The sequence below is a fragment of the Cryptococcus neoformans genome, chromosome 11, assembly GCF_000149245.1.
Source record: "Cryptococcus neoformans var. grubii H99 chromosome 11, complete sequence".
NCBI lineage: Eukaryota > Fungi > Basidiomycota > Tremellomycetes > Tremellales > Cryptococcaceae > Cryptococcus > Cryptococcus neoformans.
Window position 1 is genome coordinate 1,281,138 of NC_026755.1, and position 26,439 is coordinate 1,307,576.

The 26,439-nt window shown below is 46.9% G+C and overlaps 9 protein-coding genes and 4 non-coding genes; 6 read left to right on the forward strand and 7 right to left on the reverse strand.

Moving 5' to 3' along the window:
- Positions 1-1,161: 1,161 nt before the first annotated feature.
- On the reverse strand, positions 1,162-4,411 carry CNAG_01926 (peroxisome targeting signal receptor). XM_012197461.1 has 7 exons: positions 4,190-4,411; positions 3,307-4,143; positions 3,073-3,250; positions 2,713-3,020; positions 2,338-2,661; positions 2,112-2,286; positions 1,162-2,060 (listed from the first exon to the last, which is right to left on the reverse strand). Exons 1-7 carry the CDS (start codon positions 4,280-4,282, stop codon positions 1,873-1,875), a joined length of 2,103 nt encoding a protein of 700 aa, XP_012052851.1. The 5' UTR covers positions 4,283-4,411; the 3' UTR covers positions 1,162-1,872.
- Positions 4,412-4,474: 63 nt separating this feature from the next.
- CNAG_01927 (hypothetical protein) lies at positions 4,475-5,570 on the reverse strand. Its single transcript, XM_012197462.1, has 3 exons — positions 5,312-5,570; positions 5,138-5,235; positions 4,475-5,085 (listed from the first exon to the last, which is right to left on the reverse strand). Exons 1-3 carry the CDS (start codon positions 5,486-5,488, stop codon positions 4,566-4,568), a joined length of 795 nt encoding a protein of 264 aa, XP_012052852.1. The 5' UTR covers positions 5,489-5,570; the 3' UTR covers positions 4,475-4,565.
- Positions 5,571-5,696: 126 nt separating this feature from the next.
- CNAG_01928 (xaa-Pro aminopeptidase) lies at positions 5,697-10,109 on the forward strand. XM_012197111.1 has 16 exons: positions 5,697-5,874; positions 5,920-5,942; positions 6,014-6,167; positions 6,214-6,274; positions 6,330-6,686; positions 6,740-7,066; positions 7,115-7,171; positions 7,229-7,371; positions 7,430-7,569; positions 7,628-7,668; positions 7,728-7,775; positions 7,830-7,881; positions 7,931-7,940; positions 7,995-8,042; positions 8,099-8,342; positions 8,397-10,109. Exons 1-16 carry the CDS (start codon positions 5,807-5,809, stop codon positions 8,562-8,564), a joined length of 1,941 nt encoding a protein of 646 aa, XP_012052501.1. The 5' UTR covers positions 5,697-5,806; the 3' UTR covers positions 8,565-10,109.
- A 140-nt stretch (positions 10,110-10,249) lies between these two features.
- Positions 10,250-13,078, forward strand: CNAG_01929 (hypothetical protein). Its single transcript, XM_012197463.1, has 3 exons — positions 10,250-12,199; positions 12,249-12,338; positions 12,395-13,078. The coding sequence occupies exons 1-3, from the start codon at positions 11,312-11,314 to the stop codon at positions 12,866-12,868; spliced, it is 1,452 nt and encodes a 483-aa protein (XP_012052853.1). The 5' UTR covers positions 10,250-11,311; the 3' UTR covers positions 12,869-13,078.
- On the reverse strand, positions 13,011-17,319 carry CNAG_01930 (endopeptidase). Its single transcript, XM_012197112.1, has 7 exons — positions 16,847-17,319; positions 15,793-16,629; positions 15,554-15,737; positions 15,436-15,504; positions 14,884-15,384; positions 14,656-14,821; positions 13,011-14,606 (listed from the first exon to the last, which is right to left on the reverse strand). Exons 2-7 carry the CDS (start codon positions 16,606-16,608, stop codon positions 13,349-13,351), a joined length of 2,994 nt encoding a protein of 997 aa, XP_012052502.1. The 5' UTR covers positions 16,609-16,629; positions 16,847-17,319; the 3' UTR covers positions 13,011-13,348.
- Positions 17,320-17,445: 126 nt separating this feature from the next.
- CNAG_13025 lies at positions 17,446-18,184 on the reverse strand. The gene has a single exon (XR_001046253.1). It is a non-coding gene; the product is annotated as a hypothetical RNA (non-coding RNA).
- Positions 18,185-18,907: 723 nt separating this feature from the next.
- CNAG_01931 (hypothetical protein) lies at positions 18,908-20,703 on the reverse strand (the record flags this gene model as incomplete). The annotated part of the gene is made up of 6 exons (XM_012197464.1): positions 18,908-19,087; positions 19,142-19,545; positions 19,761-19,933; positions 20,006-20,222; positions 20,270-20,383; positions 20,691-20,703. 6 exons carry the CDS (start codon positions 20,701-20,703, stop codon positions 18,908-18,910), a joined length of 1,101 nt encoding a protein of 366 aa, XP_012052854.1.
- On the forward strand, positions 19,783-21,310 carry CNAG_13026. XR_001046254.1 has 3 exons: positions 19,783-19,884; positions 19,949-20,392; positions 20,458-21,310. It is a non-coding gene; the product is annotated as a hypothetical RNA (non-coding RNA).
- Positions 21,311-21,556: 246 nt separating this feature from the next.
- On the forward strand, positions 21,557-22,509 carry CNAG_01933 (hypothetical protein; the record flags this gene model as incomplete). Its single annotated transcript, XM_012197465.1, has 1 exon — positions 21,557-22,509. One exon carries the CDS (start codon positions 21,557-21,559, stop codon positions 22,169-22,171), a length of 615 nt encoding a protein of 204 aa, XP_012052855.1. The 3' UTR covers positions 22,172-22,509.
- On the reverse strand, positions 21,752-22,540 carry CNAG_13027. The gene is made up of 2 exons (XR_001046255.1): positions 22,398-22,540; positions 21,752-22,342 (listed from the first exon to the last, which is right to left on the reverse strand). It is a non-coding gene; the product is annotated as a hypothetical RNA (non-coding RNA).
- Positions 22,541-22,589: 49 nt separating this feature from the next.
- CNAG_01934 (hypothetical protein) lies at positions 22,590-24,186 on the forward strand (the record flags this gene model as incomplete). The annotated part of the gene is made up of 5 exons (XM_012197113.1): positions 22,590-22,636; positions 22,700-23,164; positions 23,217-23,491; positions 23,542-23,640; positions 23,692-24,186. 5 exons carry the CDS (start codon positions 22,590-22,592, stop codon positions 23,892-23,894), a joined length of 1,089 nt encoding a protein of 362 aa, XP_012052503.1. The 3' UTR covers positions 23,895-24,186.
- A 10-nt stretch (positions 24,187-24,196) lies between these two features.
- On the forward strand, positions 24,197-26,120 carry CNAG_08010 (hypothetical protein). Its single transcript, XM_012197558.1, has one exon. The coding sequence runs from the start codon at positions 24,222-24,224 to the stop codon at positions 26,085-26,087; it is 1,866 nt and encodes a 621-aa protein (XP_012052948.1). The 5' UTR covers positions 24,197-24,221; the 3' UTR covers positions 26,088-26,120.
- Positions 24,505-26,395, reverse strand: CNAG_13028. XR_001046256.1 has 2 exons: positions 24,725-26,395; positions 24,505-24,671 (listed from the first exon to the last, which is right to left on the reverse strand). It is a non-coding gene; the product is annotated as a hypothetical RNA (non-coding RNA).
- Positions 26,396-26,439: the final 44 nt, after the last annotated feature.

Below are 26,439 nucleotides of genomic sequence, written 5' to 3' on the forward strand. Positions count from 1 at the left end.
GTAAATAATCTAAGCTTCCGAAGAGGGCCCCACCCCCCAGACCGAACCGCCCCGACGTCCGACTTCTGGCTAACAATGGCAGGTGGAGGATAGATTTCAGACCTCAGACGCTTGAAGAAGGAAGATCCTGGAGACAAATACCATCGGCAAGCGGCAAATTAGGAGTAGGCTTATTACCTTAGACATTAACTGGGCAACTGCGTGGCTGATGACTGTTTCAGGGGGATGGAATCAAATGTGGAATAGCCGTCCAAAAGCGAAGGGCGTTACATACTCATCTTTTAAGAATTTCACAGGCATAAAGCTAAGTGTGATATTTTATCAGAAATAATTGAGCTGGTACCAGACTCAAGTCAGGCCAGATCTACTACTACTACTACTACTACTACTACTACTACTACTACTACTACTACTACTACTACTACTACTACTACTACTACTACTACTACTACTACTACTACTACTACTACTACTACTACTACTACTACTACTACTACTACTACTACTACTACTACTACTACTACTACTACTACTACCTATATATTATATAATAGATAGTATATATGATGGGCAGGGGGTGACTGAATCGGTTGTTATTGGTTTAATGGATGATTGTGTGAGATGAGCTTATGAGCAAGGCATCACCTAGAGCACAGCGTGCAGATAGTAACTGATAAGAAGTAGCCTCATTTTACCTTTCGACGGGCGATCGATACATGGCATTTAACGAGCATAAGTGGCCGATGCTTATATTATGCAAGGAAAAAGACTGTGATCTACATACCATGGAGGAAACTAAGTAATGAGGAGCGAAGGACCACTGCGGAGGGAAAGCCATATATCTCGAGGCGATGTTATTCCATTCTGTGGATCTCGATTCTTCTCGCAATTTAATACACCATATAAGTAGCAGTGATACCCAAATACCTCGTTACAAGCCCAAGATAAGTCAAGAGTGGAACCACATGCTTAACGGCTTATGATAGAAAAAAAAAGATTGAGGTTATAGATTGCCTGTTGATGTTTGATGCTGTTGTTGGAGTTAGTACTACCTAGCGAGAACAACGTGTGAGCAGTATAAGCAGGTGGAGAAATGACAGCTGTTTGTAGGAAGGAGGACGAACGAGGTCCGGGACGCACAGGGACGTGGTAACTTTTATTTTGCAGCTTTATTTTGTACATGCGTTTCTTGGTTCTTTCTCTCTTCTAATATGCAACAAACTAGTCATCATCTGCTGTAGTATGAAGAAATGACTATATAGACTTCCGCCCGCCAAGACTCCTCAATTTATTTCGGCTTTATGCTAATCTCTAAATTGCAACAAGCTTTTGCTGTTGCCGTTCGGCAGCATCGGACTCTTTGGAAATTGGATTATTTAGCCGTAATGAATCCTCCGCTTTCGCTTGTTTTTTAGAAGAAAAGCGCCCGACCATCCTGATTCTTGTCCGTCGATAACCGCTGGTATCTTTCATCGATCGTTAAGAAGGTGCGTGGGAAGACTCGAAGAGGGTACGTAGCTAGCCGATAGACAAGAGGCTATCCGACTATTGGTAAGCAGCCCGGTTTCAGCACTCCAGCATTGAGTATCAGATGAAGCTTGCTGGGCCGTGTAGACGCACCGTCATATCTTCAACTCTTTTTGTCTCATCATATAAACCGAGAATGGGATCCCCTTCTTCAGAGGCAGCAACAAATCGGCCCCGGCTCAATGAAGATAATTGGCAGCAATGTCACTTTACAACTGTAAATATCACAACATGCTGATATCGACGTACAAGCCACAGGCTAGTATATATATGACTACATCATCCAAATCTCATGCAACAGAGGCCACTCCCCGAGTCATCCGAATCATCCATACGACTCAAATCTCAAAATTCAAAACCAGCTGCTCTGAATACCTCCAGATTGGTACCAGGCCTAGCTTTAGCCGCCAGATCAGGTAGCTCCATGGCAATAAAGGACTTGCGCAAAGTACCCCAAAGGGCAGCAGAGTCATTAGAGATCTGTTGGCTGTTTCCCTCGCTCTGAGACGGATGGAGAGACAAAGCGGCGAGGACTAAACCGCAGTCAGCAAGCTAATCGAGTAAGAAAAATTGGATTAACATACAGTGTTCAGCAGCTTCGCGATGTACTCCGATATTAAGACAGGCAACTCCGAGATTAGAAATCGCCCTTGTGAATCCAGGCTTCAATTCGAGCGCACGACGATAAGCATCGACCGCTTCCTCAGACGATCCACCATTGGCCAGTGTCGCACCAAGGCGATTCCAAAGGAGGTAATCCTGCTGTGAATCAGTACACAGCGAGATGTCAGTAGAGGAACAAGCACTTACTTCAGGACGTTCCTTTAAGGCCGCTACCCAACAGTCTCTGGCTTGGTCATATTCCCCCATCATGTAAAACAATGTTCCCAGTCCGACTTGAACATCTGGGTCCACTTTTTCGCCATTTTGATACTGCTCCCTTGCTAGCGCTAGGAAAGAATCTGTCATTTGCTGATGAAGAACCCAAGGTGATCCAGTGGGGGAGGTGAGAAGCGGTGAAGACGTCGTAGGGGCAGGGCCGGCATAAGCTGGATGTGTGAGACTCAGGAACCTATGCAGAGTTGACAAGGCGGCCAGATCAAGGGATTCATTGACATATGATATCGCGAGATTCTATTATTATTTTAGTTTTAGTTCGAGTTGCGGCACAAAGATATAACTTACTGTGAGCATCTCACCAGCAATGCCCTCCTTTCCTGTAATTCCTTCCTGCTCCAAGGCCTTGCTACCCGCTTGGAACGCTTCAAGAGCCTTTTCTTCCTTTTCATCCATTGCATGGACCCTACCCAATGTTGCCCAAGCTTCGGTCAGCGATACGTTGATTTGGGTCCTTTCTTGCGGCGTTGAACGCGTAATAAATTGCTCAATCATAATAGCAGCTTCCGACAGAGAGCCCCCAGATGCCAAAAGGTGATTGGCTTCAGTCCAAAGGTACGAAGCAGAAAGTGACAACAGGTGTCGCGAAGGGGAACCTTCCGAGATTATATCAGGATTGAAGTCTTCGATGCGTTGATATAGACTTACTGAAATCATAGTTTCCTATCTGAGGTATCCCATCGTCTCTTGCAACTACGCCTTCTCCCATCGCTAACCGTTCATCTTGAAGGAAGTCGGTTTGTTGATCAAGGCTCGCTTGACCGACATCGGGTCGGTTAAAGCTCTCATTCAAAACGTCGAAAAGGTCATCCTCATCATTCGTGAACTATGTTATTCGTTAGATTTGTGAACTCCGCCGGAGAGAGAACAGATTATATGTACCTGCGAAAAGTCCCTTTCCCATTCTGCCAGTTTATTTAATCGCTCTGCCTCTGGTTTCAAACTTTCCCAGACCTTTTCGAAATCGCCCTTAGCCTCCTTGGTTTCCTCTACATTATCTGTAATAGTTTCTTCCACCGTTTCTTCAGTTGCTGGCATCTCCCTTTCCTTCCCCTTCCCTTTCGCATCCATCTTTTCTGCTGTCTGTGATATAGCTGCATCGGTAGCTTTCCAATCTTCTTCAGCTCTAGCGAAAAGGGCCTCCATCTGCCTTGGGTCTAATTGCGCTTCAAGGGGGAGAGAAGAAGCAGGTGGTTGCTGAAAATTCTGGCCGTACATCTGAGAGAAAGACGGCTGATAACCCATGCCCATGCCTTGGCTCAAGCCCATGGAAGCGCCCGGCATACCGCTGTAGTACGAAGAGTTATGGGCCATTTGAGGGCCAGACCCGATCGCCCTCTGTTTCTCCTTCTCCTGTGAAGACTGCCATTCTCCATATCCGTTGACCCAGTTACTCTCTTGGGATGACGGAGGGGCCCATTGAACTGGAGCCCGAGACGGAGCCTGAGACATAGAAGGCGAAGATTTAAGCCCATTGACCATCGCATCATTCCATCTAGTCTCAAAATTAGGCCCCAATGGCATTTGCGAAGCTGCAGGCACTGGAGAAGCACTGCCGCTCCGACTGGACTCTGCTAAAGCAGCTGACAAATGAGAGAGATTGAAGGGGTGTGGGATGGGATTGGCATGTCGAGCGACTGGTGCTTGACCTTGTAGGCTAAATGATGGAGAAGACCGAAACGCATTCAATTGCGTAGATGATTGGGGTGCAAGTCGATCCTAAGCAATTTTACCATCAGAAAATGACATTGAAGAAGCGGCCTACCTTGAAAAGAGAGTGATCCACTCCTTCCCTCTGGGCGACCTGTTTGAGAGGGTTAGAGGGGCCGCATTCAGCGCCATTAAGGAAGGACTGCATTCTGATGTGCCAGGTGAAATTTATGCTTGAAGATGGAGCTGCTGGTACGGAAATGACGGACGAAGAATGAACGACGACTGTTCTACAGAAGACGGATGCAGCATGCGGGCCGGTTATGCTTTACAAGGCGTACCGGAATTTGATGCCGCTAATCCCTTTGCAGGCTCCTTCGTAAGGATCCCTCTATTTAAGTTATCTATGTATTATGCTGCATATCGCTTGTTACAAACAAGACATCTTAGTCACTGGTAGTACAAGCATTGGTTACGATGCACGTATTGCTCTATATTGCCCTGCGACAAGAAGGCCGTGATGAATTTATTTCCTTATCATCTTCCCCCTGTGAATCGAATGCCCAATCTTCCTCACTCTCCGTGTTTGCCGTCAGACTACCTCCCAGCGAAATCACAGTGAAAATCAATCCCACAGTAATGACAAACCTCCATACCCCTCCCCCACCTCCATGTTTCTCTTCCTTCTCTCCTTGGCTTGACCTTCGTTTACCCCATCCTGCACGATCCGTCGTACGAGCATTAGGAGCATGCGAATAATTATACTCAGGAGAGTACTGCCAGTGGGGAGGTGTTCGATGACCAAAGGGATTGTATGTCTCGGTCTTAGGTCGCCAACCTGGAGGTGGATGTGAGGAAGCATGTTGACCATGCCAAGCTCTATGTGGGCCTTGCGCTGCACGATGCAAGTATGGATCATTTGCACGGAAAGAAGAGTGATGTGCGGGATTGGAGGCATGGGGCCGGCGAGGAGATTGAGAAGCTGGTGTTATTGAGAGGTCATACTGCCGTCTGCAACCTCGTTGGCACAATACACATTCAAGGAAGGCGCCCAAAAACGTACCTTTTGCTTTCATCACCTAGCGTCGCGTAGGCATCATTAATTTCATGAAACTTGGATATATCGCCGCCGGTCTTGTCAGGGTGGTATTTTTTCGACAGCTGTAGTTCGTCATTAACCAGAGCATCGATTGTTGAACAGGGTCTTTCATATCTGGAGCCCATTATTCATACTTACTTCATAGAACTTCGCCTTGACCTGCTGCTTGGTCGCATTCTTCGGCAACATGAGGGCGTCATAGTGGCTGCCCTTGGTCCTCGCGGCATTTCGAGCGCTGGAGGCGAAACCGCGTAATCTCTCCTTACCGCACGCCTGTATCGGTATTTTCAGAGCTAAAGACCCCCTCTGGAACATTCTCTGAGGTGGTCATGCGAGGTCTAATGGGGTAGAGTAGTAGTTCGTCGTAGTGGCACGGAGATGTGCGTGACGAGGGCAACAGCGGAGAGTGGATACTCACTACTCACTCCTCAATTAACTTATTCCGACGGAAGGGGGCATCGGCAGTGCCCGCCGCCTCCACTAATAATAAACCTGACCACATGCTCTTTTCCCCCTTTTCCCTTCTAAGCTTACTTCTTGCCGTCTTGCATTGGTATCCTATATCCATCCTTCAGAATATTGCCTATATTACCAAGCGTCACCACCAGACTCACACAGAAAGCCTATTCCAAGATGGCAGTGTCATTCAACAAGCTTGCGGGCTTGAGACAATTGATGAGGGAGCAAGGCGTTGATGCTTAGTGCGTATAATGAATCTATCACCTTACGACACTGATAAGATGTAGTGTGGTACCTTCGGAAGACGCTCGTAAGGCATATGCATCTACACCTCTAGCTGGTTATGGATAATTGAGCTTTTCTGATCATCATCTCTTGCAGACGCCTCCGAATATCTGGCACCATGTGACGCCCGACGGGCCTATATTACAGGATTTACCGGATCTGCCGGCTGCGCAGTTATAACCCATGACAAAGCGCTTTGCTGGACTGATGGCAGATATTGGCTCCAAGCAGAGAAGCAACTCGGTGAAGGGTAAGTAGACCCCAAATGCAGACTGGTCAATATTGATCTGTTTCAGATGGGCATTGATGAAGAGTGGGCTGCCGGAAGTTCCTACTTGGTCCCAATGGCTTAGCACAGTAGATATCTATCTGATTTCAAGTGCCTTGAGAACCTATCTAACAACATGATCAGGAAGTTTCACCCAATTCCTTGATCGGTATCGATCCGACCGTCATTCCCTACTCTGAAGCACTCTTACTGCACTCTTCCCTTCCCTCGTCGTCTCCTGCCCCAAGTGCATCTCCTTCCAGGCTCATCCCTACTCCCAACTTGATCGATTCCCTTTGGGTACCCCCCTCCCGTCCCCTTCGGCCTTCTCAACCCATATTCCATCTTGCCGATAAGTACACTGGGGAACCCGTCTCTTCCAAGTTGAGGCGTCTGAGAGACAAGCTTATAAAGATAGGGAGTCCCGGTACGGTTGTAGCATCGCTTGACGAGATAGCTTGGGTGTTCAATTTGAGAGGAGCGGACATCCCCTATAACCCTGTAAGCCTTAACCATGACAAATGAAATTCAGTTGCTGAAAAAAAAGGGTTTAGGTATTCTTTGCGTACACTATCATCACTCCGGATGATTGTACTCTCTTCGTCTCACCTTCGTCACTCACCATTGAGGTTCGATCCTATCTCCACGCCAACGGAGTAGCCGTCCTTGACTATTCTCATGTGTGGACTTCACTGGAAGCTTGGAAGAAAAGGCTCAAGTTTGACCAAGAGAATAAAACCAGGGAGCAAAGAGATGGTGTGAAGCGGGCAAGACTCGAGGAGGAGGCAAAGAAAGAGGAAGAGGGAGAAAGACTGAAGAAAACAGATAAGATCTTGATTGGAAATAAGACGAGTTGGGCTGTTGCCAAAGCCGTTGGAGAGGTGAGGCATGTGGATACATATTCCTCAAACAATCTGATCATTGCGCAGGACAACGTGGAAGTACGACGATCTCTTATTGAGGAGATGAAAGCCAAGAAAAACGCGGTATGTCTATGGCCCTTTCTTAGTATTCGATATCTGCTAAAAGCATTATTTTTGCAGACTGAAATTGAAGGTTTCCGTCAATGTCATATACGTGACGGGGCCGCTCTTGTACGGTACCTTGCTTGGCTGGAAGAAGCGCTTGAGAATGGAGAAAGCTGGACAGAGTATGATGCAGCGACCAAGCTTGAAGATTTCCGCAAGTGAGTTATTATCCCTCATGTCCTACTTTTCAAGTCTTGTAAGCTGACTATTCAATAGGGAGAACAAACTTTTCATGGGGCTTTCGTTTGAAACTATCTCTTCAACTGGTGCAAATGCCGCCGTCATTCATTATTCTCCGCCCGAACAGGGGAGCAAGGTGATTGAAAAAAAGCAAATGTACTTGTGCGACTCTGGTGGTCAGTACTATGCTGTTATCAATGGGGATCAATGAGTCGGTTGACCTTTCAAACATAGCCCAGTACTTGGATGGGACCACAGACGTTACTCGGACTCTTGTAGGTCAAGGCACATCGACGTCGATTGACGCTTTTCAGAGAAGCTAATGCGCACATAGCACTTCGGTACACCTAACGAGGAGCAAAAGCGCGCATTCACCCGAGTGGTGAGTTGCATCAAACAATATGCGCCAGATTAGTAGCTGATTCAGGTACATTAGTTACAAGGACACATTTCCTTAGATACTATCGTTTTTCCTCAGGGTACAACTGGTACGTCAGTTTCTTTTGTTGTGAAGATCTGAGCTGATTACTTGCTTAGGCTACATTCTGTAAAGATCAAAAATTACAACGCAATGACCGGGAAGGTGCTAATGACTGTTTAGAGATGTACTCGCCCGTCGAGCTCTTTGGAGTGACGGACTGGACTACCGGTATGTGCTTTTTACAAAGCCTCGTTATCGAAGCTAAGTATGAATCTTAAAATTAGCCACTCAACATCCCACGGCATCGGTTCTTTTCTCAATGTCCACGAAGGCCCTCAAGGTATAGGACAAAGACCAGCGTACAACGAAGTGGCTTTACAAGAGGGTATGGTTATTTCCAATGAACCGGGCTACTATAAAGATGGTGAATGGGGGATTCGAATTGAAGGAGTGGACGTCATCGAGAGAAGGGAAACAAGGGAGAATTTTGGTGGCAAAGGGTGGTTAGGATTTGAAAGAATCACCATGGTAAGTTACTAGATCTACTTGATGTGCCAGCGCTCATTTTCCTATCTTTCAAAGTGTCCTATCCAAAGAAAGCTTGTGGATCCTCCGCTGCTCACCATCGAAGAAAAAGATTGGCTCAACGAATATCACGCGGAAGTCCTCGCAAAATTAGCGCCGGTATTGAAAGAGATGGGAGACGAAAGAGCAGGTAAATGGCTGGAAAGAGAGTGTCAACCTCTGTAAAAGGGAGTTTTTTTGGACGCGATGCGCTGAAGTCAATTTGCCCTTGTGACAAGCTTCTTTTTTCGTTCTCATGAAGGTACACCCCTAATTCCCGGCATTATCAGGCAAGCTGTTGGTACTTAATAAGCTATCTTTTGCTTCGAAACACATGATTCCTCTGGGGCAAAACCAGCATTGAAAGGTAAATAATCTTGGCCATTTGAGTGCGGCCGCGCGATATTGGAAGCATGTCACAATTTTCAACTTTCTATTCCTCTCCACTTCCTCTTTCATGGAAACGAGTCACCTCCGAACATCCATCCTGCGGTCATCGCGTTTCGGAAATGAACATGGGCAAAACATACGTTCAAAATTTCTAATACCGTTACTGATCCCAGTTGATGACCTATCAGTTTGTGATCCGCGCAGGCACTGATGATGAACTTCGTACGTCCAGTGCATCAAATATAGCTGTCAACTGCCTGGAGAGCTGTCGGAAAAAGCGAGACAGTTGGAGGAAGAGAGGTTGGAGAAGGAAAGAAGGACAGGGAGAGAAGACACTGGTGTGAGGAAGGCGTTACCCCGCTGCGGCAATCGAGACGTATATTCCGGTCTACCGACTGATGCAGGAGCGAGGCGTCTGTGCCAGCAGAAAATCGGAGACTGGGAAGGTGGTGGGGATGGATGTAAGAAATACTATGACCAGTAGCCTCCGCAAATGGCCATTAGCTCAGGAAGTACTGGCAAAGAAGCCCGACGACTCGTTTTGGTCCGATATCCTGTTTGAAATGAAAGAGCTGCATGGGGTATAATTCGACATGCCGGTTAGGTCGATGGGCCATTTGTTTTTGATCATAATCGGCTAACAAATCAGTTTAGATATCAAGGGTTTCAGATTGAGACAGCAAGACTTATACGCTGGGCCATCAAGCGACAGAAGTGTTGGATGAACGAGAAAATGGGAGCCCGGGACACGGAGGATTCGGAAAGAAACCGTTTGTGGCGTGGCTGTTGGGTGGCTGGTTTTTTACATATTCTACTAGATTTTATAAATAGTTTCTTTCTTTTCTTCATGCACCATAGACATTCCACAACAAGAAGAGAATCAGTTACACTTTGATTTGTAAATCTTTGGGCTCAAGCTCATCGAGCAGGCTTATGAGATGAGGGAAACTGAGGACGAAGAAGAGGAGACCGAACAGAACAGGATGATAAGTCCTGATTCTAGAGACATGGGAGGCAAACGGGACATGTACCACAAGCCATTCGTATTGGATTGGTTCTGTATTAGTGGATACATGCTTACTCGGATACAAGAACAGAAGCGACAATCGGGCGCATCAGTAGATCTCATGAGCGAAAAAGCTGACGATACAAGCTGTCAAACAAATAATGGCAAATAATCTTCAGATAGATAAACCGATCTATCTTGCCCTTGTGCGTTGGAGGACTGGGAAAGTGGCGGTTACGAGGCCAAGAACCAGGTTATGAATGCTGATAACAGTACTAATCAGATTAGATTTGTTAATGACTAAATGAAATGCAGTTGACTTCGTTCGCTGTCGCTGTCTTTTCGCTCTCCCCTTGCCCTATGTATAGTGGTAGTAAATATTATGTAATGTACTCCCCAATAAGCCACTATAATAATAGTCTTTTTTGCAAAACATGCAGCTAACTTTTGCCACATCGAGAAGTTTGCTCCAAAAGGCGGCCGCGCGTCGGGAAAAACTTAGCCCTTTGGTATACTTCAAGTATCAGAACCTGACGGGGGACACAAGGCCACAGGTCCGAGCCTCCACATATCGGTAACCCAAGTGACAGCGAGGAAATCGATAAGAATGTTCCATTTTGCTATTCGTTATCTCTTTTGTTAACCACGATCAAATTGGCATAAATTAAGCACTTTTTATTTCCTATTACCAAACCACACTTCTCTCTCGCCTTGTCAGAGGAATTAAGAGCCGGTAGTAGAAGATGATCAACATCGCTGCGCCCAAAAACCGCTTGCTGCGAGACTATCATCAAGCGTAGAATGCAAGCGCGGAATTTTATGAAGGACGCAACGTGGAAGAGAAGCGGAGCATCGGCCCAAAGGACGCTTGTCCCCTCCCAGTTTCGAGCAGGAGGCTTGGCGGAAGACATGGACCAGTGAGATGTAGAACGTTATCGATGCCAATGCCAGTCGCGTGCCGTCCCGTTGGCCCAGTATTACCGTCTTATAAGCCGGTGCAAGTTGAGCCTTGCCGCGGCACTCAACCAACCGCGCCAAATGTTTATATAAAAATAGCCCTATGGCCAAAGATTGTGGGTGTGTCATCTCCAGTCTGCTTGAAATAAGGACAAACAGCAAACAGGTGACTGTAACCCCCATGGCTTAACATGACTGACCCCGAAACAACAAAATCACCGAAAGGACCCTTTCACAGTCAGCAACCCTTGAGATGTTATCTGGCAATAACGAGCTGCAATTTGCAGCTATGTCAACGCCCTAACTGCAAAGCATGCAAATCACGCAACGCTCCTGGTCACAGCGGGTATATGAAGATTAGGGCGAATGCAGAAACATTTGGTTGTAGCTGTTGGTGGAGTCTTTCGGATTTAGAGGTAGGAAAGGAAGGTGTCGATCTGGCGGATAAGACGGCGGTGTCGGCTGAGAGGCTAGCTCGCTGTAGCTCCAACAAAATACCACAACCCAAGCATCCCAGTACTATATATCCTCACCCATTTCCCAGCCACTTCCTCTTCTTCCTTCCTACAATCACACCATTATGTCCACACTCGCCGCCCACCACGTTCTCTCTGCTTCTTTAGACGGCAGCGCTCCTTCCCTCGTCCGGACAGACTCTACCGACTCCCCTCTTGACTCTCCCCTTTCCGAAGGTATAGTGACCCCTCTCCATTCGGGGTCTTCGTCCCCGGTAATCCGCTCTTCCATTTACCCGTGCCACTGTTCCCGCGGTCCGGGACATGATGATCTTGCAAGATTCTTCGACGAGTGCAACCCTTTCCTTGTAGCTGACAACGATGAGGATCGCGAGGAAAAAGTGACAAGAACCAAACAAACTTCTTCATCCCCGCCACCGGCTTCGTTCCAATGCATTGTTACCGGCGTGCAAAAGATAGTTTGCAGCTCAACGCCACCCAACACACTTGTTAGCAGCCCTGGTCCATTCCTCCATGCTATTATCACCAGCACCAACACTACTCGATCTGATCAATCTTCAAGCGCGTCCCAACCTTCTCAGCGATTGATGGACACCTTGTCCTCACATCCTCTTCCTTTCTGCGCCAAAAAATCGTCTCATCGACCTCATCTTCACATTTCCGTCGACAATAGAGAGGAGTTCAGCCGCAACTCTGTTATAACCACTCCAATTGCTCTTAATCGATCAGCTTTGCCTTTTGGTGTCTCTGCATACTACCTCGCGAAACCGGAGCTTGCTAAACGCCGTCGTTTTGGTGATTCGAAGCAGGACGTCGCTCTGTCTGCTGTACTTCTCAATCGCGAGTTCAAGACATACACCGCTCCAGTCAAGTTCAAAATCGACGCGCAGCTTGATGGATCATTGCTGGAAAGGGACTTGAAGGATGTCCAAAGCAAAAGAAGAGACGTCAGCTTGTCTGCTTACGAGTACAAACAAGGCGTACAGGATCGGGTAAGTAGTATTTCAGGCACGTTTTATATAATGGCTAATATTTTGATAGGAAAAGCCTGACGAAAGTACTACCATGGGTGGAAACAAAGTTTTTGTAGGCAAGAAACGAGTGCAATTTGCAGCAGGCGGCGTTTGTGAGGTAAGCCATCTGGTCAAGATTATATCATCTTTAGTATAGACTCACCTTGCCAGTAGACTGTAAATTCTCAGCTCAACGCTTCTCCAGTCGCCAGTTCACAGCTATCCGACCTCTCGACATCCTCGTCTCAATGCATCCTGAACGGCTGTAACGATAATTCTCAGTACGCTTTGGAGCGTCAAACCGCCCATCAACCACAATTGCAAGGAGCAGAAGGCGAGTCTGAAGACGACATGTCGATTGTTTCAGACATGTCTGTTACAGTCTTCCTCAGTGTACTCCACCAGATTGAGGTCGATATGGTCAAGCAGTTTGGTCAGAGGCTCATTCCTTCTTGGCTCGTAGGGTGGATGCGATGGGTCAAACATGCGTCGGAGTCTCAATCCCAACCTCCAACACAATCACAACCACAGTCAAGATTCTGTGACGAAGTGAATCTTGAGGAAGATGAGGAAACTTTGGCCATGGAGTGTCTGTCAAGTTTTGAAGGTAGATGTCTTTCCCCTGGTCTCGAGCTTCAGGTGGCCTGAGCATCACCTATTCATTCTCTTTGCCCATTTCTCATATAATATCGCTGGAAGATGTGCTTTCGGTTGTACCCTCTTTACCATTTTTAGTTTCGTGGATAATTATTACCAGAGTTGTACCCCGTTACTTAGTAGCCTTTTGTATTGTTCCGAGATGTATAAAAGTTGCATGGTATGTACACTGCGAGCTATATTACTATGAAAATTGTCCAGAGCTAAAAGACTGTCAGATAGAGGGATTTCTTATCGTTCCCCTCTATCAATTATAAATACACATAAAGCTTGTCCTACAGCTACAATAAAGTCCATGTATTCTTGTTGCTCTTTTCTTGCGACCGTCGGAAAAATCCCAAAAACCTGCTTGCTGAAAGAGATACGAAACCACAAATGTGTCGACATTGAATTAACCACACCCTGTCAGGGATATATCACAGATTTTGTTTTGGTTTACTTCTTCTTTCTCAATTCTTTCCTCTTCCTTCGTTACTTGCTCTCCTTCTGATTTCCCTCCTCGTCTCCCGACTCTTCCACAAGCGTATTGCCCATCGACCTCCTGCCCGACGCCTTACTAGGACTGGCCTTCCTATGACCATTCTCTCTTCCAGTCGTCGAGCTCGACGATCTTTTCCCATCTTTACCTCTCTGCGCCCCAGGCACGCTGAAGTAATCGCTCGTTCTAATATCATACATCGGCGAAGAATCAAGGTTCATCGTCGAGAATCGGCTGCCCGACGGACTGGGGAATGGTCCGGACATGCCCATGGAGGGACTCCTATTATGCGAATGGGAAGGTGGTTTTGAATGTGATGGTGGAAGAGGGGAAGGATATGGACCTGTTGTTGCTGGTCCTGTGGTGGGGAAAGGATCAGAAGCGCTGGATGTGGGTGGATCAACGAATGGCGAATAGGAGGTGCTCGCGCCTGCACCCGCGCTGGTCCGACCAGGCGATCGCCCACGGGTACCTGAGGTTGTGCTCTCAAGCCCAGGAGAGAGTGGGTCGACGTTATCCATGAGAGCAACACCTACTCCTTCGTCTTCACCGTCAAGACTCTTGCTAGCTAGCGATCTCGCTATTGAGCTCCCTTGGGAGGAACGGTCAACAGAACGGTCACCAGTACCTGCCATCCCACCGCCCTCTTCCTCTTCTTCCAACGCTTCGGGGATATATCCCAAACGAATCGAATCTGCACCTTCGGTACCGCTGACCCACGATTCCTGATCATTATAGATATCGTATCCCTCAATCATGCTCTTCTGTCGGAGGATATCAACATGTTTCCTGCTTCGAAGAGTAGATGTGCTGCGATCTGACGTTTGTCCTTGAGGACTCGGTCGTCGCCTTCGCCCAGCGGTCTTGTACTCCACTACTCCTGATGCACCAAATTTGCGTCGAAGCCAGAACCACCACGCGCAAAAGGCTGCGGCTGCAAGCACAAAAAAGCCAATCACGCTGATAACTGCAATAACAGCGGAAGAAACGGCTCGTCTGCTTGTATCGCCTTCTGAAGCGTTGCTACCGCCAGAATTGGTTGAAGAGGAACCACCACTCGACTGGGATTGGTCGGACGACACGGTACCGAGGGATTCGTGTAGGACTCGCACAGAATAAAAGTCTTGAGAGGCAACGGAAGCGTTGGTCAAAGGTACAAGGCCGACAGTGGGTTGCCAAGTTTTGTGCTTGTCTGTATCGGGATAGCGGTAGACAGAGTAGACATTTTTCAGGAACGAGCTTCCCAGGATACTACAACGACATTAGCGTGTACTAAACACGATGTCAAGGAAGACTTTACAAATCGCCAGAGTCACCCAAATTATCTGAGTACTGGATCATTCCGATGCACGTCTTTTGGCTCACATCCGATGGATCCTCATACGACATATCGAGTGGATGGACTGGTACCTGTTGCCCAGCGATCATAAACGTCAAAGCAAGCTGCTGAGTACAACGCATGCGATCTGATTTGCCGTTAGCTCAATCTCAGTCCTTACCCAAGCCCCTATAGCTGAAATAAACTTACAGAGTCCATCAGAGCTTGCAGTAATGCCAAAAGCGGAGTATATCGAATCCGCATACGACCTGCTCGAAACTAAGATCTGTACACCACCTGAATCCAGCACAGCCAACGGAAAGTTCTTTGACGGATAAACTTTGCTCGCACCGAGCGCTATACGTTTTGTCGTCGCTCCTTCCCCATTCTGCTCATCGCTGAAAGTCGTGACGGTCAAGGCCTGCATCTCTAGTCTCCAGTGCAAGTAGCCTGTACTACCCAAGCTGGGTTGAGCGATGATGGGCGCGTAAGTGAGGTTACATGGCGATGGGCAGTAAGTGGGATCGATAGCACCGATACCGAAGGTAGAGGATGTACGGACATCCTGTCGACGTTCGAGCGAGAGAGCAAACAGTCGTTTGCTTGGTGCTGAAGACCCAGCACCGAACAGGTTATCGAGAAAAGTAGCACCATCGGGGTTGGAGCCGGTCGTACCTCCGATTTCGTCGAGGATTGTTGAACTGGCCGGCACTACCTCGAGTATTAGCCACGATGTCAAGGTCTAATGTGTAGAAGACATACAGGCTAAGCCGAGGACACCAGAGAACTTTCCTCCTTCCAGATCTTCATTTTCGACGTCAGTTGCCCCGACTGCATCCTGGTCAGCTCGGTCCCTAAATTTTCCAGAACCACGACTCACCAAACGCTTGGAAACCAATTCCGAAACCTCCCAGCTTCACTTCTTCCCAGAGTATTGTGCCGTCCACAGATCCAGACTGATATGTCAAATTGGCGTCGACTCCGGAATCCAGGGAGAGGGAACTGTCAAAGAGGTACGGCGAATTTTGACAATCACTCGATGAGCAATCGGTGGTGGCAACCCACTAATTTAGTGCGTCAGTAGGAGTTTTTGTTTTAGGAGGTAACGACAGAATTTACCATGTCCGATGATCCTAAATCCACTTGCAGATTGACATACTGGGTAGTCCCATCCTGCCCATATAAAGCTCCTTTCCGAAAAGCTCTCTTTCGTCTAGAATTATCATCGTCATGCCCAAACGCCATTTCAACACTGTACACCGCCTGCGTATCACTTGTCCCCGCCATCGTCATATTTAAGACCACCCCCGGGACATATGAAGACGACGTGGATTTTGATGCAGTAGCAGTGGCAGTCTTTTTCGAGGCAGAATAAGACCATAGCGAGGTGAAGCTTGTGGTATATGCTTGTTTTGGCGAGGAAGAGTGGGTTGAAGACGTTTTTGACGACGATATTGATGTGCTCGTAAGATTTGAAGTGTAGTATGGTTCGGAGGCGTTGTAAGAAGAATTTGAGGGATACGGTACTGAGGTGTTGTAAGCGAAATATGTATAGGTCGAGGATGGGCTGTAGGAATATGATGAATTTGTAATAGAGGCGGTAGTCGCAGTAGAGTAATCAGAAGTGAATATCGAAGCGACGCCTTCATTATACGAGGAAGATGACGACCCATGCAAGTCTCCTTCATTCTCCTGCCGTCTTGTCACTTCCCACTTTTTCAGCTTGCTCCCATCTAATCTGCGCATTGCAGCCTGTGTGACTTGTGGTTTTTGAGCATCGGTCGCGCCTGCTGAAAATGTATCCAAAAATGGACATGAGGTTGAACATTGGACTGATGATCTGAGTGAAACCGTGGGTACCGGAATGGATTGGTAGACGTATGGTCTTGAGCTGGGTCCAGCAACATTTTGGTCCTCATCCCGAAGAATACGCATCGTGCGATAAGGGGGATGTGTCTGTTTAGGCAGAGTCGTCAGTTCTCAAGCGCCAAGCTGACACGAAGACTGATGGATGACGACGCGGGAGACGAGGGGAATGTGTCATACACTGAAGATGAACAGGCATGGTGTGGGGACGGGCTCTAAAGGTGACTAAGGCGACATAGAGCCATCCGTTTTTCGACGATACCCAGCACAGCCTCGCCGGGCAAAAAGTGATTAAACGAAAACTCACCTCGTTGTTCCCGCCCAATCTCAGAATGTGTATTTCGAGCTCTTCCCAATGCGTGTATTCAGAACTGGAGTTGTCGAATACGAGAGCAGTAACGGTACATGAAATGCAATTATAAAATGAATGGGCGTCCAAGTGCAAGCGTTACTGGATTGGTGCCGTTTGCGCACAAAAAGCGCTTGAGGTCTGATCAATTTCTGATCGGAAGGATATGTCGGATGACTGACTGGTCGGAAAACCCGATAACTGGCGGCTGGGGCTGATCTGATTCTGGCGCTATAGGAATGTCGATAAGCTGAAGGGGACACCAATGATAGAAGAGATTGCGGCGGATATGTATTTGTGGATGGACTGAAGAAGTATACGGATGGAAAGGGTAAATGATCAATAGGAGAGAAGCGAATAATGCAGGGCGGAAGGCGCAGAGCGCGCAATTGACAAGAATTCAACGAGAGGCAAAAACGACTGGGAAATCAGGGACACAGGAACAACTGGCGTACGGCAAACCCCCCTCTCCGCATCAGGCATATTTTATTTCTCCGAACACCATTCTTTTTTTGGGATCCGCCATTTCTAGTAGACATCTATATATGCGATCCAGTCTTGCGCCCTGCGTCTTCGTGTCGACCGTAGATTAGAGTATGCCTGCACACACCGTCGTTCTTCACCGCCCCCGCAAATCGCTTGGCAAGACTGGAAGACGAGAGGACGAAAAGAAGCGGCCATTGTTTGACGCCGAACTCTCCGGTCATGTGCCTTTAACAGGGTAATAAACAAGCAACCCCGAAAACGATGATGGTTTTCATTCATCGTTCCTCACTTTCGTCCACCGCTTTCTCTACTCCCCGGTTTGTTTTTCCTGCTCAGTGCTCGGCCGGCCCTGAACTCTTGTGTTTTTCTTCTCCTCCATTCGGCGGTGTCAGACTCATCCTCCTCATCGCCCGTCGCTGGTCGCTTCCGCTGCTCAGTTCATTTTGCGCGTTGTTTTCGCGTTTCACCATTGTGTAGAACCTCTTGTTCACCTTCATCACCATCCATTTTCCCTTCGACTTTCTTCACATGTTATTCCTTGAACTTTTGCTTCCGTCTTCCATCCTGTCCTGTACCTTGCACTGCACACCATCATCAAACGTCAATCGTACGCCGTACATAAGCGGTGAACGCGATAAGTAGCAATGGCCTCATTACCTACCACGACGATCCTCACACCTCATACCTTGTCCACTACGTGGTAGACGGCGGGCTGCATACTCGTAATACACGGAGATCAATCATAATCATATAAGCCAATTCGCATCCGTATCTCCTATGTACGCTATTATGTATAGGGTTTAACAGGTGACATGCTACCTCCCACATTAGCTGCCTGATAATCCTGACAAACAGCAGATCAAACATGCAGAATAAAACATTGTACTGTTACAGTATAACATCAATTGACGCATGACATAGAGTTCTTCACTAAGTCTTCATCGCGACCATCAGATGTACTTTATCAAGTATAGATTATAGAAGCATACTACACGGTGTGCTGTCGCGTCTATCCATTAACTTTAATGTTCTAGTCTATACCGCCAGCAGCATTGCCTCAGAGAGTATCATAGATAACATACTTTATCTGCCCTTGTTGGAGCGGAAGATTCTCTCTTGTGTCATGAAGGTATGTCCCCATCCTTACACTCAGGGCCATCATTCTCATGTCCAGACGGATCTTCCTGTCGTTCCGTCCACAAGCGAAAACCATGAGAGCTTTTTCATTCAGATTAGGTTGCACAATAGAAATGGCCAATTTTTCACTTTTCAACCAATCATATATAGCCATATTTCTTTTTGTGCCCATCAGAATGTGGTCAGAGATGCATGGGATCTATGCAGCCTGAAATAGAAGGAAATTTGTGAAAGCTTCATTCACGGAAATAATGACATAAGTTATGGGAATAATGAAGAAGAGCTTGAAAGAAGGCGGCGCTGCCGACCACCGTTTTCGAAATTCTCTTATCAACTACTCTACCACATCTTTACATGTTAATGGAGATGCATACCTGGTCATTTGTAAATAAAGGCTCATCCTACTGCATATTTAGGTCTTGATAAGACCATAGGCCATAATGGATACTGCTTCGGCTCCGATGGAGGAGGAGGTGCAGGTTTCTTCCGTCTTCCTCCACATATAGCAGCAAAAAGTCCCCCTTGACCTCCGGCCTTTTTCCATCGCCAATAAGCCCAGCAAAACCATATGACAGACTATAATTAATGTCAATTTGAGCATGAAAAGGTATCGGGGAGATGGGGACTGACCAATGCCCCTAAGCCACCTAATATGCCGCCAATGATAGTAGCTGTAGAATCACCTCCTGGACCTTGATTGCCATCTGTGCTGCCATCACCAAAAACTGCAGTCGCCGTACTTCCTTTTGCTGAGCTCGTCGTCGTGCCTCCAGAGATTGTGTTTTCACTTCCACTGCTAGTATCAGCTTGAACGGCCACAAAATAGTCCAAGGCCAGTAACATCCCATCATTCTCGTTCGTAATTTTGATAGTATGTTCATTTGAAGCATTGAGATAAGTCGTGAAGAATAGCAGGGTGTTGTATGTTTCAATTGTTGTCGAGGCGTTGTAGGTGCCAATAGTTGTCGAGTCGATTGAAATTGAGAAACAGCCAAATTCAGGCCCTGTCATGCCGAAAATATAGATAGCAGAGCCTGTAATTCATGTCAATGTGTTAACTTTCGACATGTCTGTCTACTGGGAATCGAGCGAAGAGAATCACGAATAGTGAAGAACGAAAGAACTAATAAGAAGGAAGATATTTTATTACAGGCCCTTCGGCCTAATAAATAACGAGTACGCTGTACAGCGGAAGCCGCCGCTGCTAAGCGCCGAGAGGCATAATAACGCCAGAGCGGGAGGGACTGACCTTGAAAGGTGAAACTCGCAGACGCATCTGCACTCGACGTGTAGCTCACTGTATCTTGGTAGAAGGATCCCCTTTTGATGGAAGGGATAGTCGATTGTGATGAGGATATAGACGAAAATGCGCTGTAAGTAACTTCGGATGAAGCGTCGTCAAGGGTTGAATTGGATGGGCTCCTGACATTGTGACAGAAATCAATTCTTCAGTCTACATTCCCCGTGGCAATTCCTTAAACCCCTCACACATACCCATATGGAATGACCTGCGTATTCAACTTAACCCCAGTTAATTCAAAGCCGGAGGATGACCCACTTCCAACACACTCCAACCTTGCCGAATGACTTCCAAAACTTGAAGTAAGCACTGCGACGCCGGAACTGGTTGAGCAACTTTGGAGTGATCCATCAAGACCCGCTTGCACGGAGTAGGACGTTGAGGATGACCAGTAAAATGCAATATCGCTAACTTGGAAATCGGTCAACTATGACTACTGAACATTCTAGGCAACTCACAGTATAACGAATCTATCTGGACGGCAAACGTTGAAGATCCTTCACATCCGCTTGAGCCATTCTCAATCTGGAACCATGCTGAACCTGAGGCACCATTTCGTGAAGGTGTATAGGCTAATAGCGGTGAGCTCGGTCCTATATACACATCGACATTGTTATCGCTTAAGCTACTCATCCTACTTTACTAGACTGATCTGGCCATCCGCAAATGTTCTGTGTCCCTCGCGACTTAGTCGAATTATGAGATCCGGTAACCTAGCAGGGACACGCTATTAGGCCTCGAACTGTCATGTATCGTTTCATACACTTTGCACCACTATTATTAAAACCTTGGAAACTCGTCTTTTGGTGATACATCGCAAAGGATGGACATCAGTCACAAAGGACGGTGGTACGTGACATTTGTCGCGGACCCTCACACCTCCGAGTCGCATAGTTGTAAAGGAAGGAGGGTTGTATGGATTGTTTGGCCTTCAATAGTGGATTTTCCCTTCAGGACTAAGATATAAATAACTCGTCGTCCACCAACATCGGTTTTCAAACAGCATCGAAGAACTACCTGCGAACATAGACTATTAAGAACAGCCTTGAAGACCTGCTACCAGCAGTGCTGTACATTGCTTGACGCACATAACAAACACATACATCAAGCAAGTCCTCTTATAGCTGTTCACGTTACACATGTGAGGCGCTAACTGCCAGCAGAATGATCGTCTATTCCGCGGCTGGCCCTCTGGTTTCCTCCATGCCCTTCTACACTGGCATTCATGGCGGTCTTTACAATGGCTGGGGTCGATATGGCTTTGGACCAAATTATGGAACAGGTTGGACAGGATCCTGGTACGGACCTTATAACTACATGTCTGGTACCTACTGGTAATTGAGATAGTATCGCGTTTCCACGATACATTATGTTTCAGCAGAAGAGAAAGAGGAAATAAGTGAAAGAAGAAGTGTTTGTTGTTATTTTACCTATTCATAAAGCCGTGTACAAATAGTCGCGTTTCTGTATCATGACTCGATGTATACCGTGCCGTCCGCGCACGTTGGAACCCTTTGGGCTCGTAATATATCCGGAAACCATAGATGGACATCTGAAGACCTTCGGCTGCACAGGGGTGATTGAAAGGATGGAATCAAAGGTTGATTTCCTTGGTCAGCCCGGCTAACCCTAAGCTCGTTGACCGGCGATACCATATGATGCTATTCGTCAATTCGTCAGGAGTTGAAGGCTATAAAAAAGCTCGTCAGTAAAGTATATTCCATAGGTCTTCTGCCTTGTGCATTATGGATGGAAACCGTCTCGGACTTGCCCCGTATCGCCATTACGAAGGGGGGGATCACGAGAGATATCCTGACGCTGCCCTTCATCATCAGCAGCACTATTATTCGTCTCATCCCGAAGCCTTCATACGTCGAGCACACTCTCTGTCATCTCGGGAGCGAACCCAAATATTCTACGACAATCCTGCAAGCGCCTTCCTCACAGCTGATAGCTGCACTCATCATGGATACACCACATTGCGACCTGAGAGGGCACAGATGTTTTATGACAACCCTGAGGGTGGTTTCCTCTCCGCTGGTGCACCTGCAGTTTCCCACCCACCAATGCACACCCATTCTTTACCTCTTTTAGGTGCCGCCTTCCTCAGACCTCACCCTCTTGCTCCAGCTCAACCTCTACAAGACTTGGGGTTTGGGCCTAGTCCACTTTTCGGATGGGGATCAGTCATGCCCCACGGTCATTCTTATGGTCAGCCAAAGTATCTCAGATACCAGAAACCCGATCACAGGCGATTTTGCTACAGCGTCGGTAAGGCCGAGGTACCTTATGCGTCGCTCCCGGGAGGACCCCTATGGGGTTATCCAGCTCATATGGCAGAACAACTGGTCAGAAGATAGATTTCAATAGGCGGATCACACCGTTGCAGTAATTGTGGTGGTGGTACATAGTTTTTGTAGTAGCGCGGTGAGACAGATAGATGGCATCGTTCAGCTTGACAGGCTTGTTGTAATTCCGTACATCGTTGTATATCTGATGGAGATGTATATTCTTCTCACCCTATCATATTTCTAAACCCAGTCAGCCCTTGCATTCCGTGACAAACATTGAAACCGAAAGGTTTTACAGAAGTAGAATGATTATCCTTTGCGGCGCAATGACATGAACATCCTTTGTAAACTTACATCGCCTCCTTTGAACCAGCGCTGTCTAGGTGTGGACCATTGATATGTATAGCCCAAACGTACGCCAGTGAAGGTAGATATGCGGATGTACAAAACGAGCAATTCAACACGAACATCAAATCGGCTCATCACAATGGCAGCACAACCTCCGGAACAAACGATGCCGGGCGGATTCCCGACGTAAGATTGCTCAAAGATCATCGTTGTTTCTGCTTTGCATTTTTTCTGATTTCCTCAATACAGCAGCTCCCCTCAGGACACTCCAGAACAACCCGATCAATACTTCTACAAGGATCAGCAACCACCATCAGGAGGTTATAACCCTTATACCTCAAACACCTCACCAGCACCTGGGAATTCCAATAATGGTGCAGGAGATCAGCAAGAGGCTCAACCGTTGCACGACTATTTCCAACATGACCAACCAAACTCGCCGGCCATTCATCATCAACCCTTAGCTCCGGATCCTCAATCGCAACCGCTTCCTCCTCAAGTACAGCACCAGTATCCTTCTTCTCAAGCTCCACAACATCAATGGCCTCCTCCTGATCCGCATTACCACCATCACGCACCACATCAGGTCTACTCTCCGAGGCAGGACACAGCGGCCTGTTTCCCCACAAGGAACTATGAGGATGACGACGAGGATCGCTCCTACCGCTCTCATCGGCGTGTCAAAAGATACGGGGGGCGCAAAGAGTCAGAGAAGCGAGTCGCACTGTATCCAGCTTCGACGATGAGCTAACTAGCGTTTGTACAGGCCTCAACAGATTCAAATCATAACTCAGGGGCAAGATACCGGATCGAGTTCAGCAAAGATAGCGGACAAGATGCAAATGATGATGGTGAATCAGATGATGATGCAGCAAATGCAGTCGCAACAAATGCAAGCAGCACAGATGGCAGCCATGACACAAAAGACATTCCAAACTTTACAAAACAGTGGCAACAACAATAATCAAAACAGAAACCAAAACAACGATCGGGAGCCCAGAAAGAGGAATCGAAAGTCTAAACCAGCGGTGAATATTCAGAGTAAGTTACAATGGAACTACTTTCTTTTAAGTTCCTAACACCAGTGACAGCCATTCAACACATGTCTATGCGTAAGAGATCCCCCAAGACTAAGGCCATTCGAGCTGCTTCTCCTCAAGGTCCCGAAATTGTCGTCCTTCAACCGCCGCGTGAGCTACAATTCCACCACTACTGCGCTTCTGCTTATCCACTTGCTCCAGTTGCTGGCTCGCCAGCGCCACCAGTTATAGCCCCTCCAACTGCCGAATATGTCGATAACATGGCCCTAGACAATTGGCAAGAAGCTACTATCATTTTATGCTTTGCAGCTATCGGTATAATTTATTTGATCTGTTCACGAGCTAACGGTAGCGACGACGGGAATGAAAAGAAACCAGACTTGGCGAAAAAGCACCTATCCTAACTCTTGTCTCCCTTTGCAGGGTTTGAATATTTTTGTTGTACTTATCATCTAGTATCTTCTAGACTTTGAGTGTCAATTCATTATGCCAACCATCTTTTCCGGCCAAACTAGGTAGAATGAGGCAGCTACCGAGAGATCGACGTAACATTATTTCATCATTGAGGCACTTTGCTGTCTCCTGTGACTTCCTTTCAGCCTTCCCTTCACATTAACAGAAAGGATAGGGCTATCAGTCCCAGTAAACCTGGAGTCGCGGTATTAGACAAAGTTTTAAAAAGTTCATGTCGGTATTCACATATTTATTGCCATTGGCGATATATCCGGGAGATGGAGCCGTACCCCACCTATGAAGACGGGTTACCTTCAGAATATCTCCCACCCGATTATATTGATCCTCTATATATTCCGACACCAGAATACCTCCCATCCGACGAGTACCCAGCAACAGCAAGCTATGATATTCCGATGGATTATGGACACCTTGAAGATTACCAGCCACCACTTCAGCCAGTGTACAAGTTTGTTCCTCAAAGATACGAAGACAGGGATGCGCTCAATGACATCAATATAGACGATCACTGGATAGATCCTGACATTGACGATGAGGATGATGTGTGGTCCGAAGAGTCTTGGATCCCATATTCATCACGTGCAGTACCCAACTTCAGAGATTCCACAGTCTCCCCAGCAAGTCAAAGTGGCAATCAGCAAGTAACCATTGCCCCCCTAACAAATTGGTATCCAACGCCTCCTGATCTTCGGCAACATTACTGTGATCTACATCAATCAGAATGTCTGCATCAACAAACACCGGTAGAAACAAACTCAACTGAAAGAAGCAATACTACTCTTGAAGATGACCTGACCCAGGGCACTGGTCTTAAGCACATCGACTGGCCAGGAGTCGGACTCGCTTTCACTTTACTTCTTATTATTCTTTTCGCGATACACGCGAGCTGGTCAGGCGATGGTGAGGAGGAAGATGATAAAAAAGGGAAAGGCAGTTCAGGGAGTAGATCAGACAGTAAAGACAAGAAGGAATCGAGTAAAAAAGTGGGAGAAACGAAGAAGGAACAAAAGGAATCAAGAGCCGACAAAGACAAGGACAAAAAGGAACCTGGGGGGAAAAATGGTGATGAGAAAGATAATGGTAAGGACAAGAAGAAATCAAGCTCAAAAACCTCTTCAAAAGGCGACGTTGCGGAGGGTAATGATGACAAAAGGCCTTCGAAAGGTAAAGGAGAAGGAGAGAAGAAAAAAGACGAGGACAACAAGACTAAAAAGCCCAACGATGGCAAGAAATCATACGAAAGAAGGGACAAAGCTGATGACGACAAGGAATTAGGTTCAAAAAAAGATGACAAAGCTGGAGCAGTGGAGAAGAAAGACGTCAAGAAGAAGACTTCGTCCTCAGAAGACATGAAGGAAGACAAGAGGAGAAATGGCGGGGAAAAGAAGGAGGAAAGGAAGAAAGAAGCTGAGAAGAGGGCAAGCAGGGGCGAGAAAAAAGAAGATAAGAAGCCCAACAGCGGGGAAACGAAAGACGATAAGAAAGCTGCTGGTGATAAAAAGGAGGATAAAAAGGCAACAGGAGAGAAGAAAGATGAGAAGAAAACAGCAGCTGCAAGTGGGAAGAAGGACGATAAGAAATTCGCTGGAGATGAGAAGAGGGATGAGAAAAAAGCTGTTGGAGCAGAAAAGAAAGATGATAGGAAAGGTGCTGGAACAGAGAAGAAAGACGTTAAGAAACTAGCTGGAGGGGATAAAAAAGACCACAAGGAAGCGACTGGAGCAGAGAAGAAAGATGATAGAAAAGCCGGAGATAAGAAGGCAGAGAGAAAAGAGGAGAAAAAGGAAGCGGGAGGAGAGAGGAAGAAGGACGTTAAGAAAGTAGGAGAGAAAAAAGATGACAAAAAAGTGGCCGGAGATGACAGGAAGAACGACAAAAGCCAAAGCGGAGGAAAGAAGCCTTCTTCTGGAGATAAGGAAGGTGGGGACAAAAAGGCCGACCATAAGAAAACGGATAGACAAAATAATGCGGAGAAAGACGACAAAAAGGCTGAAGAGAAAAAGCCTGGAGGCAAGGAGGGCGATAAGACGCCAGGAGACAAAAAAGGTGATAAAAAACGAAAAAATAGGGAAGAAAAACTGACAAAAAGCCTGCAGACAAGAGAGAAGGGGATAAAAAGCTAGGTGAAAAGAAAGAGGCGGATAAAAAGCCTAAAGATAATAAGGAGGACGAGAAACCGCCAGGAGACAAGAAAAATGACGGGAAAAGAGAGAAAAAAGAAAAGAGGTCTGTGGAGGAAAAGGGCAGGGAAAAGAAAGACGACAAGAATGAATCGAAGAAATCAGAGAACGACAAACAGAAGCATGAAAAGAAGTATGAAGAGGACAAGAAAAGAGAGGAAACAAAAGGAAAAGGCAAGACGGACGACAAAAGCGAAAAGAAGGATGATCCAAAGAAAGATGGAAAGGGATTATTAACTTCAGGGTCCAACAAAACGGGAGACGAGAAAGACGATGCAAGATCGTGGTTCAGTCC

Coding starts and splice junctions, on each gene's coding strand:
- CNAG_01926 (XM_012197461.1), bottom strand. CDS start 4,282: ATGCAGTCCTTCCTTAATGGCGCTGAATGCGGCCCCTCTAACCCTCTC. Junction 4,144..4,189: donor TGGATCACTCTCTTTTCAAG/GTAGGCCGCTTC, acceptor AAAATTGCTTAG/GATCGACTTGCACCCCAATC. Junction 2,287..2,337: donor CCTTAAAGGAACGTCCTGAA/GTAAGTGCTTGT, acceptor GATTCACAGCAG/GATTACCTCCTTTGGAATCG.
- CNAG_01927 (XM_012197462.1), bottom strand. CDS start 5,488: ATGTTCCAGAGGGGGTCTTTAGCTCTGAAAATACCGATACAGGCGTGC. Junction 5,236..5,311: donor TCAAGGCGAAGTTCTATGAA/GTAAGTATGAAT, acceptor GACGAACTACAG/CTGTCGAAAAAATACCACCC. Junction 5,086..5,137: donor CTAGGTGATGAAAGCAAAAG/GTACGTTTTTGG, acceptor ACGAGGTTGCAG/ACGGCAGTATGACCTCTCAA.
- CNAG_01928 (XM_012197111.1), top strand. CDS start 5,807: ATGGCAGTGTCATTCAACAAGCTTGCGGGCTTGAGACAATTGATGAGG. Junction 8,043..8,098: donor AGTGACGGACTGGACTACCG/GTATGTGCTTTT, acceptor TCTTAAAATTAG/CCACTCAACATCCCACGGCA. Junction 8,343..8,396: donor GATTTGAAAGAATCACCATG/GTAAGTTACTAG, acceptor TATCTTTCAAAG/TGTCCTATCCAAAGAAAGCT.
- CNAG_01929 (XM_012197463.1), top strand. CDS start 11,312: ATGTCCACACTCGCCGCCCACCACGTTCTCTCTGCTTCTTTAGACGGC. Junction 12,200..12,248: donor AACAAGGCGTACAGGATCGG/GTAAGTAGTATT, acceptor ATATTTTGATAG/GAAAAGCCTGACGAAAGTAC. Junction 12,339..12,394: donor CAGCAGGCGGCGTTTGTGAG/GTAAGCCATCTG, acceptor CCTTGCCAGTAG/ACTGTAAATTCTCAGCTCAA.
- CNAG_01930 (XM_012197112.1), bottom strand. CDS start 16,608: ATGCGTATTCTTCGGGATGAGGACCAAAATGTTGCTGGACCCAGCTCA. Junction 15,505..15,553: donor AATTGGTTTCCAAGCGTTTG/GTGAGTCGTGGT, acceptor ACCAGGATGCAG/TCGGGGCAACTGACGTCGAA. Junction 14,822..14,883: donor TGCAAGCTCTGATGGACTCT/GTAAGTTTATTT, acceptor ACGGCAAATCAG/ATCGCATGCGTTGTACTCAG.
- CNAG_08010 (XM_012197558.1), top strand. CDS start 24,222: ATGGAGCCGTACCCCACCTATGAAGACGGGTTACCTTCAGAATATCTC.